The following is a 17,453-nucleotide window of genomic DNA, read 5'->3' as shown; positions in this document are numbered from 1 at the left end:
CGTCTTATGTTTCCCAAATGGAAACCTTTGCTTCAATAAACTGGGTCTCTGAACAAAGACTGAATGAAGCATCTGACCAGTATTTACTCGGCCACTCCCCCTCCTGCTATTGCGGAGTCTTTGTTCTTCTCTCTCTGGGCACTCAGCTGAGGGCTCCAGGAGGAGAGCCAGAGTGGAGAGCCCCTGGGAGCTGGGCGTGAGGGGACTCGGATTCCAGGCCATAAATGCCAGGAGGCCCAGCTGCTGACACAACAGGCCCTGATGAAGATGAAAGCAGTGTGAAGGAGATTTAACCTGAAGGAGCAGAGAAGGCAGCATCCACCAGGCCTGCATCCCAGGATGGCTTAAAAATGCCTCCCACCCCCACTGTTAAAGAAATATAACCACATTACCAAATTGGTAAATAGAGAAAAGGACAAAAATCGCCCGTAATTTTACTAGCTTCATATAGTTCCTGCTAGCTCACTGCCATGAGTTCCTTCCAGCCGTTTCTTTGCAGGAGTGGCCAAGTGTGCCAGTTCAGCTTGGGCAGAACCTGATATGGATACATACCAGCCATCATCATAGATTCTGTATTATTTCCTGGGCTCTAATCTCCCGGTTCCGGCATTTACCACACTGAATTTGAGGCAAGTGACCTGACTCCTCAGTGCTTCACTTTATCGCTCAGCAAAAATGAAACTGTACTTATCTCACAGGGCTGTTGTAAGAACGGCCTGCTATAAAAAATGTACATTAGGTGCTTGTGACTGTCTGACACATAATCATTTAACTGCTTAATACTCGATTATTTCTTTACTAGCTAAAAATCTTCATCAAATACTATATTAAGTAAAGTTTTACTGCTGAATGCTGAAGTTGTCACTAATATTTTTCTCTTATAAATAATCCACTGAAAATTAAACATCTTTATATGTAACATTTATTTTATATTCTTTATGTTGTTTTCTTTGGCTAGATTACTGGAAATAAAATCAACGGATCCAAGAGTATAAACGTTTTTATGAGTCTCAATTAAGATTATCAAATAATTCACAAACTATTAGGACTTAAATGTTATCAGAAACTCATTAGGATGCCAATTTAATGATATACTTGCAAGTAACATGCCATTATGAAAAAATCGGAGGCAATAATTTATGGGCTCATAATCTTATGTAGTGAACTCAATAAATTAATTTGTGAAATTTGCTTATCTTTTTGCTTTTTCCAAGAACAAAAAGAACTTCAAAATTCCTACTTTGGGGGTGTTTACTGTACTCTCCATGTGGGGTCTGTGCTGGCCACTGGGGAAACCCCAGGACAGTTTTCTTTAGTGTGGAAAAGAGGTAGTCATCATCACAAAAAGCTTACTCGCTTTTGAATATTTTTTCTGCACTCTCTCTTTTGGTCCTCACAGCAATCCCGTTTTCATTTTAACCATGAGAACTTTAAGGCCCAAAGGAATTTTCAGGTAGGCTCAAACCATTCAGACAGAGTGTTTTCGAAATTAAAGCTGGAAGAACTCAGGTGTTCTGTTTCCAAGGGCAACGCTGCTTCCCCGCCAGTGGGTTGGAGGGCAGCCAGCACAGGCTGGAGTTGCTTAAGCAGACACTGATTCAGTGGCCTAAATGTGGTAATACGACAGCACGTGGACCACCGCGTCAGAGCACAGAGCCCGGGCGCTACAGTCAGCGCTACAGTCAGCCTGACCAAGAGTCGAATCTTGTCTCCACCACTTCCAGACTAAGAGACCCTCTCTCTGCAAGCTACTTTCTCCTTTCCTCTGGGCTTCAGAGATCTTCAATCCACTGGGCTGGACGTGGGAGGAGTGCCACTTCTGCAAGGGTCTCCACAATGAAGTGAGACTTTGCAAATGCCTGGGAGTGACTCTAACATGTCACTGCTAAACTCCTCAGGGTACCTGTTACAGTTCGGCATTACACACAAGTTAGCATCTCATTTTAGAGGCGGTGGCCTGCCAACTCGAGTAGCTAAAAAGTAATGATCTGCCTCCTGTAATTTCTCAGAGCAACTAACATTTTTCTGTTCTTTAGAGTTTTTCGACAGTGAATGGCGATAGTCACGGAGCATTTCTGACAGATGAACAGATGCATAGCTAGTAAGTGCCAGGCATATTATGGAGCCTGGTACCTTGTAAATCTGAGAGAATGCACAAACTATAGCAAAATGAAAATTGTATATCTCTATCTCAGCATGAGCAAAACTCACTTGATTCTTTTGTTTCCCATCACTTTGTTTATCAACTGGACTTAGGGCAGGGGAAATCCCCTTTGTCCTTTGCTTTGGAGATATCTGCTGCAAAACACAAGTTCTAAACCCTAATGTCAGTTTTATCTCCTGTAGAGGAAAACAAAATTCACCTGGCAGTAACGACTGCCACCTTGTGGCCACATATCAAACTTTCACCAGGAAAAATAGATTGCCAATGCTAAAGAAGGCTTAACACGAATACCATGGAAATCCCACGTGGTCACTAATATTTTGGTATACTGTATAATTTATATTTTCTTGAAAAATTCTGCATTGTATAAGTTGTTTTCACTGGGCTCCCAATCCATTCCAGGTTAATTTCTTGTTCTACTCTACTCAATAATGCACTCTAATTGTTGGTGACACCTCTGACTGCTTCTATAGAATCACAGGGACTTTCTTTTGTCGGTGAAAGTCCCCTGGAGTTGAGCATGAGACACTTATTTGTTTATTCAAGTAACTTGAAACAACAGCCAATGCATGACCAGACTAGGCTCACTAAATGTCTATCAACTGTCTGACTCAAAGGTTATCAGTTGATTAAGATCATCTAACTTAATGTCACAGGAAACCATCCGCTCTTTAGCTCAGGCCCTGGGAAGATGACCTGAGCTGTAGCTGCCCTGCCATTTGATTTATGGTATGAGCAGGAAGCTCAAACTTGAAACACAGGTAGGTGACTGGTACCACCCACCAAATGGTACCATCTTTCTTCACAAGGGTGTTTCAAGCCCGAGCTATCACCTCCCTCCTCTCTGAAAAGACAGCTGGATGGGGTGGGTGAGGCTGGGGAAGGGCTTTGTGTAGGCAAAGCACAGATCACAGGAAATAGCATTTCAGGGCTACTCAGGTAGAAGTGGAGGACAGTCAGAGCTGGAGCTCCAAAGGAACCACAGACCTCAGACACGAGAACAGAGAATCAGGAACAAGGTGGCAGGGGCAGCAAAGACAGCAGAGAATCTAGTGCTGTCTGGAGGAGACACAAAGCATGAGGAAGGAGCACAGGAGGAACCACGGCATAAGAAGCTATTAGCCGACCCCCCAGCTCCTTCCAACACGCTTGGACAGCATAGGAGCACATGCTGTGCATCCCCTTTATATATCCTCTTGTCTCCCAGGTTCCAGTCTTCCATGCCCCACCCATTCTCTAGGCTGCACATGAGTCCCTTCCAACAAAGATTTGAACACAAGTGACCTTTAAACACATGAGAATGCTCAGCCTCACTCACAGTCAGAGAAATGCAAATTAGAATGCTGAAGAAGCCATTTTTAAATCTCTCTGATCATCAGAATGACAGAGAGCATGCTGTTGATGGGAGGGTGGGGGGAATCGGCCTTCTCACACGTGGTCTGAGAGTATGAATTTAGAAATTCAGCAAGCAAGTGGTAAGAGCCTGGGCTCTGCAGTCAGATTGCTTGGCGTCACAACCTCCGCCACCTGGAAGCTAAATTTCTTTGCCTCAGTTTCCTCATCTGTAAAATGGGAGTGATGGTAATGGAATGTACTTCGCAAGGTTACTGTAAGGCTAAAGTGAGATAATACAGATAAATCACTTAGAACGGTGCCTAGTATAGATGGTGAAATGTTAGCTATTTTTAACCACTATGGGGGAGAGGTCCAATTGGGCCCAAAATTTTAAATGCTTATACTTCTGACAAAGCAATACAACTTCTAGTAGTGTATCGCATAGAAATAACAGCACACTATGTAAAGATAGAAGCACAAGGGTACTCACTGCCACATTGACTTAAAAGACCAGGTACAACCTAACATATAACCACAGGAAACAAGTTAAATAAACTGTGTCATAGTCTTAAAATGCAGCCATTAAAAAAACGAGGCAGCTAGGTATATACAAATATTAAACAATCTCAAAGATATATTATTACATTTTCAAAAAAAAAAGGTATAGAATGGTGGGCAATGTATAGTACCATTTTTAAAAAATAAACATGAATGCATATATGTGGCATGAATGTATGCTGTCATGCAAAAAATTCTTTGAAAGGCTACACATGAAAGTAATAACAATTGTTTCTTTCAGAGAAAGGATATGGATATTTGGAGGATGCTTATATTATCTATTGCAAAAAAATTAGTTTTATAGTTGAAAAGTACAATCTGGTATGTCATTTCTCTATTTAAATTTCCTCCATTTGCTCGAGACTGAAATCCATGCTTCTTAACACAACTTACAAGACCCTTCACGGGCTGGTCCTGGCCACCTCTGCAGCTTCAATTCTCGCCATACTTCAACCTCCATACTTCACGCACACTGAGCTATATATTCACATCTCATGTTCGCGCTCTCTGCTACACCCGTGCATATGCTGTTACCCTACATAGCACATTCACCTTCGTTCTTTTTGCCTAATTCTAATTCACCCTTCTAGTTCCAGCTTTGCTGTTACTTTTCCTGCACCATCCTGAACCAGGTGGGATGTCCTGCTCCTGCTCCCACCACACCCTCTACTGCCCTGATGGTAGCACAGACAAGGGACATGTCCCAAATTCAGTCCCAGAATATCTTCTGACTACAAGAAGATTCTGAAATATCTGTGGCAGACTCTCTTAGTGCCTTCTCAGGAGCCATCTCTCTTCATTGACAGCAGAAGCCCAGTTCTGCACCCAGTGCTAACTTGGCTGCACAGTGCCCCGCCCCAGGGGATAAGTCAGAGTTGGTGGGAGTCTACCACGGTAAACCAGCTTATCTTGGCTAGATACTTGCTCTTCCAGATTCCTTTGCAACTAAGGATGAACAGGTGACTCGATTCTAGAAAGATTTTTCTCTCCCTGATAAAAGGAGTGGCCCATGCATCCCTTGTGCCTGTGCCCATGTTTCCTGCTTTGGATGCTTCCATATGAGGTGTGACGTTGAACACTGTGGCAAATAACTTAAGACTCCAAAGAAAAGAGAGGCCCAATGTCACCGAGCAACTAATCCAACTCTAATATTGCTACCATCAGACTCTTACAGGGAAAAAGTTTATACTAATGAATTAAACTCATTCTTGCTGTTTATTCTGTAAACCACTATTAGTTGGGTATTGTTAACTGCAGCCAAAAGCATTCCTAATTGCACATCATTACAGGGTAAACAGACTCTAATCCCAAAATCAGGCCAAAGAATTGAGCCAGGTGTCCTTCATTAAGGCCAGGAGCAATGTCTTGGGACATTACAAACCAAGGTGCCCTCTCTGGGTCTACCCTGGTCTGAACTCTTGTTAAGCATTTAGGAGTAGAGCCAAGGTCAAAGTCACCAAGATAAGCAGCCCATGACATTTATTCTTAGACTTCTGTAATCTTCACTCTGCTAGTGAAGCTTTTCAATCTTAGGACACAACCCTCAAAGTGACCTTTCTCCAGGACAGCATGAAAGGGAGGGTTAATTCACTGGTTTCGACTCTCCACCAGAGGTCATCAGAAGTCACTGGGTACCTTCATGTGGCCCTACCATGGGAGCTCATCCCCCAAAGTTTCTGACATACTACATAAAATCATCAACATCTTATCGTCTCAACTCTTAAAGAAGGAGGCCATGGGGGCACTGAATGCAAGTCATACTTACAGGGGTCTGAAAGCAGCAGAACAACTGAGTGAGGAAGGGGTGGTTGCGTGCCAAGGACAGGATCCTTTTCTCAGTCATTGTGCATTCCACGTCGTCATCCTGCAGGATCACGTCCTTCTTTAGCACCTTCACGGCATAGAGGTCTCCTGTTTCTTTTATTCTTGCGAGCATCACCTACCGCAAAGCAGGAGGGAGCATGAACTCTTGAAGTTCTTAAGGAATAGGTATACACAGGGTAAAAAGGGAATGGCATGTGGGAAATGTGTGTATACATATGCACACACTCAAACAACACACATGTTACATGCTTACTTTAACCCAAACAGTGAAAGCCAAGACTCACCTTCCCAAAGCTTCCCTTCCCCAACACGCGGATGAACTCAAAGTTGTCGATACCAAATCGGTTGGAAGAATTAACCCCCACCCCATTTCCTTCTTTGGTGCTCTCCTTTCCCTGTCGTCTTAGAGTAGATCTGGAAACGAGCTTCTGCAAAGAAGAGAAGAAATACAGCGTGGGCATGAAGCACTTACGGATGAAGATCTTACTTGCAGCCCTGCCCTCATTATAACACATGGGGAAAAATCATTTCAGTCTGACACGTGGTCAGGTTCTGCCATTCGAAACCATCCCCACATGAGCTCCTAATCTGTGCTTACTGTATCTGGGAAAGAATCAGTTAAAAGTATATCCGAGCCCACCGAGTTTCAGTTTGTGCTCAAATGAGCGTGTATAGGGACACAAACGCTAGTCTGGTCCCTCGAGTTTCTTGCGACTGCTTTCTACGGGGTGGTCGGATCCCAAGAGCGCCACCTGGTGTCCACTTCCCAAAGAGAGGTTTTCATGTTTTCTCAGAGGATCAAGTACCACTCCATACCAAGACATGAGTGAATCAAGCAACATTATTTACACAATATTTTAAACAGTTACACACACATACGCACACCTGTCTTCCCACTTGATTAATTTTTAATATAATAAAATTGTTTTTAACATTTTTCATGTTTTTAACATTTTTTCATGTATATTTTCCAAATCTTTAAATATCCTCCAAGAACATGAGTTTTAAGGGCTGACCAATATTCCATTTTGTGGATATATCACAATTTATTCACTAATTCCCTACTGTTTGAGGTATAGATGATCTCCACAGTGAACATATAACACCACAGTGAACATTCTTGCATATTCAAATATTCAAATCTTCAAAGCGGGGATTAGGAGTCTAGGCTTTCAAGCACGCTGCCTGGGTTCAAATCACAGCTCTGCAACCTAACCCACTGACCTTGGGCAAGTTACCTACCCACCATCTCTGTGCCTCAGTTTCCTTCTCTAACAAAGGGGATGTTACAGCACCAGTAGCTTGAGTTATTATGAGGATTAAATGAATAAATGCATATAAAGCACTTAGATCGGAGCTGGCACATTCAATAAAATGAGCTACGTTGTCATCGTCATGATCATCATAATTAAGATAATTTTCCGAAAACCGAATTCTTTAAGCCAAAGTGTTAATTTTGAAGACTTCTGCTACACAGTCAGCTTGCACTCTAGGAAGGCTGACACCAGTACCATGAGAATTCCAATCTCACGACACTGAACCAGAAGTGTGGCCTCCTTAGTAGGTTCCACAGTCCCATCACGGAGAGGGTGCTACCTAAAGGCAAGGTGACTTGCAGATGCTCACCTTGGGACATTTATAATACAAGCTACCACTAAACAATAGATCAAAAATCTAACATCCTGGAGCTTTTGACCTATTTAGATGTTTTTAAAAGCTTATCTGGGGCAACTTCTAAGCAATGTTTGCAATAAACAGTGCACAATAGCCTGAAACTATTACCTACTCAAGCAAATGAAACAGTGACAGCAAGATATAAAATGGATCATCACAAAAATCCAATCGTTTTAATAATTTCTCCTCCAGATCTCTGATCATGAATTTTTCAAAGAGAGAAAAATTTTACCAGCTTGAATTTTACTTCCTCCACTTAAATACTTCCCCTGGTTGGACTGGCCCTGGCAGAAAACTCTAAGCCAGTGTTCCTCAAATTATTTTTAACCCATTCTTCTCTTTTGATAGACAAGTTTCTCTGTTTCCTTTTAATGTACTGTCAAGTAACAGGTATCTTTGGTTTTTCCATTATTAAATATCATAATATTAAAGATATTTGGTTCAAATGACATAGGACAAATGGCACTGTCCATTCCTAGAGGTTGTGCTACATGGTCTAGCTTATTCCCATTGTATTTTAGAAGCCCTGGTGTGGGCTGAATCCTTAATCTCTGCTCTTCAGGAACAGCTATTTGTGTATTAGAAATCCTTCTCATGGTATTAGCATCCTGCCTGTCTATTCACAAAATGGACAGACTTTGATGGACTCTGCCAATGTCTTCCTGAAATATCAAGAAATATAATGTCAGTCCAAGTCCCCGATCTAACAGGTATCCTTCAGTAAAAAGGCAATGGGATGGCTGGTGCTGACGTGTTCTGGATAACCAAGAACCTGACAGTGATTGTACTTCCTTTCCTAGGTGCCCAGAGATATTTCACAGTGAAGTCTAGAATTTTCCTGAACCAGCTATCAAGCTACACCTTTCGGAAATCAGCCATAGCGATGGCTCTTTCTCAGCTCTCTGCAGACACTGCTTAGGAAGGCAGCAATGGGATGTGGGCCTGGCAAGTGACTGAGACCCTAATGGATGACGGCAGGGGGCATCACTCAGGGAGATGGCAAAACAGAACCGGCCAAGGCAACTGATACAACTCCACCCACTCCTGGGAGCTGAGAGGAAGGAACTCCTATCTGTTGCTAAACTTGAAAGATAAATTCACAATCTATAAACAAAAACTGCAGAACTGCTGGATTCCAGGGCTGTGGAGACCCTCGGATATCTTCAAGTTCAACCCTTCCATAACAACGGAAGCTGAGGCCCATTACCCATCAACTGCACTGCCAGGGGCCCAGCCAAGAGCATAACCCAGACCGCTGGATTCCAAGCTTTTTACCAGACCACAGTGACAGGAAGCTGATTAAAAAAATCCTTCTGCTTCTTGCTATATCTGCATGCTCATTATTTCTTGTCTCATAACGGTATGTAGAATCTGATTTGTGGAACAAAATGCTCTTTAAAAATGCAATAAATCTGTTTATTGTGTTTGCTGAGATTAGAAACTTTGATTACGCCACATGTGCTCATTCAGGGTTACCACATGTGAACAACTTCTAAATTACAACAGGTGAATAAAACAAAGTCTCACCGAGGTTGGAGAAATATTTCCGGGTTGGAGGCCCATCCCAGCCAGAGTCTTGGCTAGCTCCACTGCGTTCACCCCACAGTTAGGGGCCACGTTTGCTTGACATCGGATGTGTACATTCATTTTACATACTGGAAGGAAAAGAAGGGGGTCCACATTCAGAAAGGAGCCACGTCAACATGTGCTGCGAAAGAGAACTTTAATAACCTGAAAGATGATGACAGAGGAACTGTACAGGCTGAACAATGCCATCTCCTCATAAAATTAAACTTACACTCATAACGATCCCTGACATTTTTATCTATTTCTGTTTTGTGCAGAAGCAGAAAGCCTGGCATAAAGAAAAAGAATAAATTTCGAATATATTTTTTTTCCATCGTGACTTGATGAAAGACATTCATCTAAATCGTGTGTGACAGTCACTGCCGACTTAACAGTGTGATTCAATAGAGGGATCGAAACGTTCATCAGTGTGACAGTTCAGTCAATTGAGTAACAAGGAATCATGCTAATTGACTTTATGGTTTTCCTTCTCTCTAAATAAAAAGGTAGCAGTCGACATGCCCCAGGCAGATCACTGTTCAGACAGGATGGAAATGGTGTTTCTGAGAGAAAAACTAAGTGAAGCTTTCTTTCTGAGTATTGTTGTGGTCGGCAGCCCTCATGGCACAGAGTGTGGCATCCTGTGGGCCTGCGGTTCTCGGTGCTTGCAGCCTGTGGTTCTAACCTTCTTCGTGGGGGAGAGCAAAAAAAGCATGGTGTTTAAAGGTCACAGTAAATGGCAGTTGGAAGAGGAGAGTGAAGCAAGCTAAGCGCCTGTGCACAGGAAGCCGACCCGGGACAATGAAGACCAGAGGTTTAATCAGCAGAAAGTTCTGACGCAGTTTCTTCATGAGGGCCTGCTGAAGGGAGGCAGCACTGATGCAGCAAGCAACGAATCCTTGTTTCTGGAGTGTCACTCCATTTAGGTTTGGTGGGGCCTGAATTTATGTACCTAGGGTGTAATTCTCTTTAAGAAAAAGAATCCCTACTCAAGTGAAGAGCTCTGGAAGGTGACCTTGCAAGGAAGGGAGCCTGAGGCTTAAGCTTCACTGGTTTCATGGGAAACCCACCTCTCTCAGGAAAGCTAGTACAGAGACACACAAGCCTACAGTGGCCTTTCAAAAGCAGCATGTGACAATAAAAGCAAAAATTACATAAGCTGGACTAGAGCAGGTGTGCTACCCTCAGGGCCACCAGGGACAAGAACGAGGCAGATGAGCCCTACACATGGTTCTGCATCAACAACTATACAAAAACCGAAAGTGACTTTCATGCTGGAAACCCACACCTGAGTCAGACCATCCAGCACACGATCGAGCAGTGTCTAAACCAAAGCTATACGTGAGCCGGCTGCTGTTTTGACTGTTTGAAAAAAAGAGTTAATAAATGGTGTTCTAGAGACATAAAAGAATGTGCCCTTCTTAAAAACAAGTGACTGGTCCCTTTTCGTTGACAGAAGGAGGCTTGGTAATTCCAAGCTGTCGATGAAAGTTAGTTGATGCCAACCCTGCCTCCCCATGACAGGCACTCAATGGGAGATGGCTCAAGGCCAAGAACTCCCCAACTTCTGACAGAACAAGTCAGTTCTTACTCCAGATCCCTTGCTGAGGCAAATGCTCTAGGTTCCACTGGGCACAGTTAGTGAAATGTAGGCCCATGGCCAAAGCTTAAGTATCCTTCATTCCACCTACCCCTCCGATCCCTACCCCCTGCATTACTCCTTGAGAAGACCCAGGGCAGCTCGAGTTATGCTTTTACAACCCGATTCCTGCTTATTTCCAATGAGGCCATCAGACCTACTCTCTTGCCAGTTCTTACTCGCAACCGTGGCTTCTCTTTTGGCCACCTCACTCACTAACCCCTTCCACCTCTGACCAAGATCCCATTTTTCTCTTCTCTCAAATATCTATTAAAACACACAATGACTGGTATTTACTCAGCACTAAATAGATGGTAGCCAGCTAGCTGGAACACTGAATTTAACACTGACTTAATATTCCACAGTTAGGAAATCTGTGAATCAGATGCAGCTCTCTTTCCAAACCTGACAGGGACATATAAATATATAAATAGTAAGACGTTAATTTACAGAGTATCTAAAACCATCAGTCCTAGGTTAGATTCTGAACCTATGGAATTCCAAAAGCTCACGGCCTATTCTCGTGAAGTGAGAACCCAGTACCCCAGCATCTTACTTTTACACTGAAGTCCTTGTCGCATTATCCCCCAGAGCAGGGAGCCACAGTGATCGCAGAATGTTGGCACTTTGTAGTTGTGGATGCTGAACTTGTGTGGGATGTTGATTCCAAACCTCTGTTCAGCAATCTGTAAAAAGGAAATAAGACAAGGGCTGAAAAGTTCCACACCAACATCTTTTGTGAAAACTGTAATAGGAGCCTGTCAAATGCAGAATGTTACTATGACACCTGAGCTGGGTATATTATTTTACTGCTCAGCCATGATTAATTACTTCAGCCTTACTAAGCAGACTAAGCACATTTTCTAATGAACAACACTGGACAGAAACATGGGGTGTACATTAGATTGTTCATCGTTTGGGGAGATAAAAAGAAGTGAAATTTTTCGATTTATCTTTTGTATTTGGACTGTATTTCTCTTCCTGCCTACGTTCTCACACTCATGTCTACTTCCTAGAACCTTCTAACTTTAGGATTAAACAGGTCTTTTATAGGCTGCATACATTTGCTATCACCACAAGTTCTTTCAGAAATTGTGTCACAAGGTGGGGGTGTGGGGAGAAGGCGATACCCAGAGGGCGTGGAACCACAGAAAGAATTCATTCCAAAGGCTGGAGGAAGCCAACGGTCACCTCATTTAAGAAGCACAATAACATACTCATCACATCAATTCTGTCTTGAAGTATTGATCCCATTTTAAGATTGAGGCAGAGAGAGTAGCTAGCCAGCAGAGGCTGGATCTGCGTTCAAATCCCGGTTATCTGATGTCAAACTCAGGGTGGTTTTCACTCCCTCCAAATCTCTCTCCAAATCAGTAAAACTAAATCTCTATAGCTTATACTCAGCTGATCACTAATGGGATCATCTCAAGGACAGGTCATGCAACACAAGTAGAAAAATACAAATGCCATAATATGAAAAGGACAGAAATTTCAATTCTGATACCACCATCGGCTTCAAGGAATGTGGAAGGGAAGTGGAAAAGAGAGAGAAAAAGAGGAAGCTGGAGAGAGACAATGGAGAGAGAGAGAGAACAGAGAGCGAGAAAGAGAGCACACACACACACGCGAGAGCAAGAGAGCAGGCATGCCTGTGCACAGGAGCTCATGCGGGCACCTCGTCAGCAAACTGCTATCCTCTTACCTTTGAATCCACTTTGTTAATATTGTTTTGGCACGTGCAGGCTGTAACAATTAGATGGTGGCAGCGCTTATGGACAACACAGGTACACACTAGGAAATTAAATTCACAATTATACATTTATCGGAGGCTCACAGACTAGCCAGTTACACTAGAGTCGGCAAGGGCTGTACCAAGCCAAGGTGCTTGATTGATTTGGATGTCTGGCTCACAGAATGGCAGCCAGCACTCTCACCTTTCCTATTCTCTTTACCATCATTCTAATCTGGCCTTTGCTCATGCTTGAACTGTTCTTCAAGTCCTGAGCTTAATTCATTCTTCCTAACTTTAATCCTTGCTGCGCCACCTCCAGAAGAATCGTCCCACAGTATGGTTCTGGTCATCTTACTCCATGAGCTAAATCTTCAATGGCATCTCATTGCTAGTCAAAAGAGTTCAAATTTCCCAGCCAGGTTTCAGGCCCTCCAAAGCCTACTCCAAGCTTATCTGTCACCTTTCTTCTATGGGAGCTCTTTGTTCCAATAAAAACTAGACTAGTTTCTCTTCCTGGAGTAAATCTTCACCCTCCCCTGCACATGCTCCATGTCCTTCTCAATCCCTAGGATAGCATCCTTTCCTATAGCCTAAATCTTAAGCATATAATAAGACACAACTTTAGAAGTCTCTTCCATAAAAATACACTATCCCTGGCTATCTTTCTAGATTGAAATCATCTAGCCTACCCCCCTCATTCCAAGTTTCTCACATATAGCCTCTAATGCCCTCAGAACTTGCAGCCAGCATGACATCTTGAATAAATTAGGTGTTCATTAAATATTTGCACAATGATTCAATCAATTGCTTGACTATTTAGAGCTTTCTGAATAACTTTTTTCATTTTCATCCAGACAATTGACACAGTACAGGCAGAGTCCAGTCAGTCATTAAAGGATGAATATGTGCAATGAAGCAGTATGAAAATATACATTATTTTTAAGATCTTTCAAGACACATGGAAGTTTTTAGGATTAAATTCATAAAGATAGATGACATGTCAGCAAATAGCACTATCTTTTAAAACAAATACAGCTTTCATCAGGTTGAATTCTCAAGAGAACCAGACTGAAAGTTCCCAGAGAACTGGTCTTTTTACATGAGTGGATCTTGAAACCATCCTTCACACAGAAAAACCTTATACTCTGAGGCATTTGGGTTTGGTTTTGTTTTTCAGTTAGCTTGGCTAGAGGTTTATCAATTTTATTGATCTTTTCAATGAACCAGCTTTTGATTTAGTGGATTTTCTATACTGTTTTCCTAATTTCCATTTTACCAATTTCTACTTAATTTTATTAGTTTTCTTCTCACTTTAAGTTTCTCTTCTTTTTCTAGTTTCCTAAGATGAGACTAGATTGATTTTAGATCTTTCTTCTTTTCTAATATATGCATTCAATACTATAAATTTCCCTCTGAGCACTGCTTGCACTGCATCCCACATATTTTGACAAAATGTACAGTTTTAACAATGTGGGGGGCATTTCCTTGTGCAGTCAAAAATTCACGTATAACTTTTAACTCCTCCAAAATTTAAGTTGTCCCTCAGTATCTATGGGGACTGGTTCCAGGACCCACCACTCCCCTAAACATACATAGACACCAAAATCCACAGATGCGCATTCCCCTACATAAAAGGGCATAGATCGATGCATATAGTCGGCTCTCTGCATCTGCAAACTCCCAACTGCAGATAGAAACAGTACAGGTATTTTTTGCAAAAAAATATACATATAAGGGGATCTGCAGAGAAGTGGACCCAATGGTTTCAAACCCATGTTGTTCAAGGGTCAAACATACATTCGTTTTCATTTAGTTCAAATATTTTTTTATTTTCTCGTGAGTCTTCTTTTACCCATGTGTTATTTAGAATGTGTTGTTTAATCTCCAAATATCTTAGGGCTTTCCAGCTATCTTCCTGTTATTCATTTGTAGCTTAATTCCACTGTGGTCTGAATAGATACTTTTTTATGACTTCTTTTAAATTTGTTAAGGTTTGTTTCATGGCCCAGAATGTGGTCTATGTTAATAAATGTTCCTTGTGAATTTGAGAACGTGTATTCTGCTGTTGTTAGATGTAATATTCCATAAATGCCAATTTGATCAAGTAGTGATATTCTTACTGATTTTCTGCCTGCTGGATCTATCAGTTACTGAATTACTGAAAGTCTCCAACTATAATAGTTGATTTGTCTATATATCCTTGCAGCTTTACCAGTTTTTACATGTATTTTGATGCCTGTTAGGTGCATAAGCATTAAGGACTGTTATATCTTCTTGAAAAACTGACCCTTTTATCATTACATAATGCCTCTCCTTATTGCTGATAATTTTCCTTGTTCTTAAGTTTGCTTTGTCTATTTGCTTTTGATTAGTGTTAGCATGGTATATCTTTCTCCAACCAGGTATTTTGTTTTATTTCTCTTAGGAAGATGTGAACAAATTGATGTCTTTAGATCTCCTAACCACTGTTCTTTCCTGCTTTTTTCAACAGCAGATGGCTGACTGAAAATCAACCCATCAAATATCCTGGCATTATGCATAAAATGGACCAGAATTGACTGCAGGAAATATCTTCGCGCTGGATAGATCCAGGCCAAAAAGTGACATAGATTCTGACCTTCGAACTCTGTTTTCATTTGGGGCTGGGATTAATAGTATAAGGTCAATTATTGTTGTTGTATTGAATATTTATTCATTTTTTTCTAAATTTCAGAACTCAACAGAATTGTTCATACATATTAAAGTAAAAATTAGATCCAAGAGTATGTCTTATTCCATCCTAAGGGAAATAATATTTTACCTCACCTCCTCCAGAAAAGAAGGCAGGATTACCTTATTTACACATAGGCTACCACTCACTCTAGATCTATAAACCTGTCCTTCAATTAACATCATATTTTTTATGTGAAGTTTTTTATACGTGGCAAATATTCCACCCATTTGCGTGGACTTTTTATAAGTGGTTTCCATTTATGTGGTCTCATTTTACACTATTCTTTCTTTTTCATTTCCATTTTTAGCAATTATTCTTTCTAAAAACCAATAGCTTAACTCAAAAACATACAAAGAACTAATACTAACACACAATTACCCCTGGAACATTTGAAAATTGATCATTGTGCCACGGTTGGTAACAGTTGAAACTAATTTAACCAAATGTTAAATCGCTGATCGATAGCTGCAGGAATTGGCACGACACACCAGTTGCATCATAATTCAATTAAAGATACATATTTCCAAATATTTCAAGCAATGAAGATAGCGACTTTGTGCCAAATAAAAAGGTTGATTGCTTTAGATTATAGCACAGACACTGAGAATGAAAAAACTTTATTTTGGTTTTTCTGAATTTTCATTAGCCTTTTTTTGTGAAAATATGTGAAAGATTTTTTAAATCATATCAGCCTATTTCTTTAGTATTTTTTTCATGGTGGACTCTTTTTACATTGTTTCTTCCATGTAAAATAAAGAGACGTGAAACAGTAATCTGCGTAAATTGAGGGATGGGTGTAGTGCTTTTTTACCAATCATCTGTGGGATGTAGATGGAGAAGATACCGTGTATGTAAACTGTGTGATGCTAGCCAAGCCAATAACATGGGAAGCCCAAGTAAAAGACAAGAGCAGTCCAGCCTGGCGAAATCTTCTGGGTAAGAAGTCTTCTTTCACTCTTCCCACTTTTATTTCATTCCAATTCCACCTGAACACTAGTAAGCTGGGTTGATCTTAGAATGGTGATAATCAAAAAGACTGAATGCATAATAACTTATAAGATCATTATGAGCTCAACTTTGAACATTTCTCACCTTTTTTTAAAAAAATGAAAGAAAGAAACAAACAAACTTGAATAATAGCTTCTATTTCCAATCAGGTAAAGAGAAAACATCACTGTGCTACTTCTCACCTCTACTGACATGGAATTATAAAAAAACAAAAACAAAATAAAAAATTTATCTTTCATGTTATTGTAGACAAAACTTTGAACAACTGAATTTTATTAGGTATCCCGGCTTTAGGAATCAAAACATCCCCGCTACATTGTCTAAAAATACACAGCCAAAATTAAACCAAAACTAAAGTTGTAATTCTATTGTGGGGTGGGGACGGGGGAGGGGGGCACGGGGATCTCATCTGGCCTACAGAGTGATTTTTCACAACATCAATGGAATGTATCCTGTTTCTTCTTGGTATAATCACTTTTTAACATAGGAACAAGATTAAACATAGTTTTAAAAATGGTTTCTTACCTTGGCATTGATAACCCTGTTTCCCAAATACTCCCCTGTTCAAGACAACAGAGAAAAAAGTTATATCAGTTGAATATTTAAGCAACAGTTTTCCTATAATTACAGTACTCAAGGAAAACAGATTTCATTCTCTGATTCTTTATGAAAAACACACTTTCAGAGAAGAAGCAAAGATGATGTGCTTTTTGAGCCCTTGTTTGTTACCATGAGACACACAGGAAACCCTCTGATGGACAAGAATGCTGCAAATGATATAAATGGATGGCTGTTGGCAATTCTCATTCCATCCACCTTTGTAGCAATCCCCCAAATCCTCCATGAAAAACAACCTTCATCTGTACCTGGGTCTGATGTATTGCCCTATCACCTAGTATTGCTCTAGCATCCTCTCCCACATACATGTGAAGATGTATAGAGTGAAATAAACAGATGCAGATACACATATGGACATAAACAGATGAGTCCACTGCAGCTGCCTGACCCAAGGCACCCTCCCTCTTTCCTTTCCCACATCACCCCGGAGTCCATGGGAGAGTAGAAATATGGCCAAAATATACCCGTCATGTCCATAGCTTCTACCTCTGTCTCTTCCCAATATAGTCTCTGGGGGATGGTAATATAATTCTCCTCATTAACAAACACATGTACTAAACCCACAGGGTGTGCTAAATTCTGAGTCAAGTAGCTAACATATAGCATCTCATTTAATCCTCAC

General features: G+C 41.1%; 1 protein-coding gene across 1 annotated transcript in view; it reads right to left on the bottom strand.

Annotated features, from left to right (window-relative positions):
• PRKCH (protein kinase C eta) overlaps positions 1-17,453 on the bottom strand; it is a 197,890-nt gene that overhangs the window by 71,694 nt on the left and 108,743 nt on the right. Inside the window, exons 4-9 of the mRNA XM_039864425.1 lie at positions 16,739-16,773; positions 12,463-12,551; positions 11,317-11,446; positions 9,083-9,210; positions 6,166-6,309; positions 5,823-5,996 (exon numbers count right to left, since the gene is read on the bottom strand). Of these exons, the coding sequence (XP_039720359.1) occupies positions 5,823-5,996; positions 6,166-6,309; positions 9,083-9,210; positions 11,317-11,446; positions 12,463-12,551; positions 16,739-16,773 (700 nt within the window). The remainder of the gene's footprint in view (positions 1-5,822; positions 5,997-6,165; positions 6,310-9,082; positions 9,211-11,316; positions 11,447-12,462; positions 12,552-16,738; positions 16,774-17,453) is intronic.

Source organism: Pteropus medius, unplaced genomic scaffold (assembly GCF_902729225.1).
Source record: "Pteropus medius unplaced genomic scaffold, Ma_sr-lr_union100, whole genome shotgun sequence".
Classification (NCBI taxonomy): domain Eukaryota; kingdom Metazoa; phylum Chordata; class Mammalia; order Chiroptera; family Pteropodidae; genus Pteropus; species Pteropus medius.
This window is presented reverse-complemented; position numbering and strand designations above follow the sequence as displayed.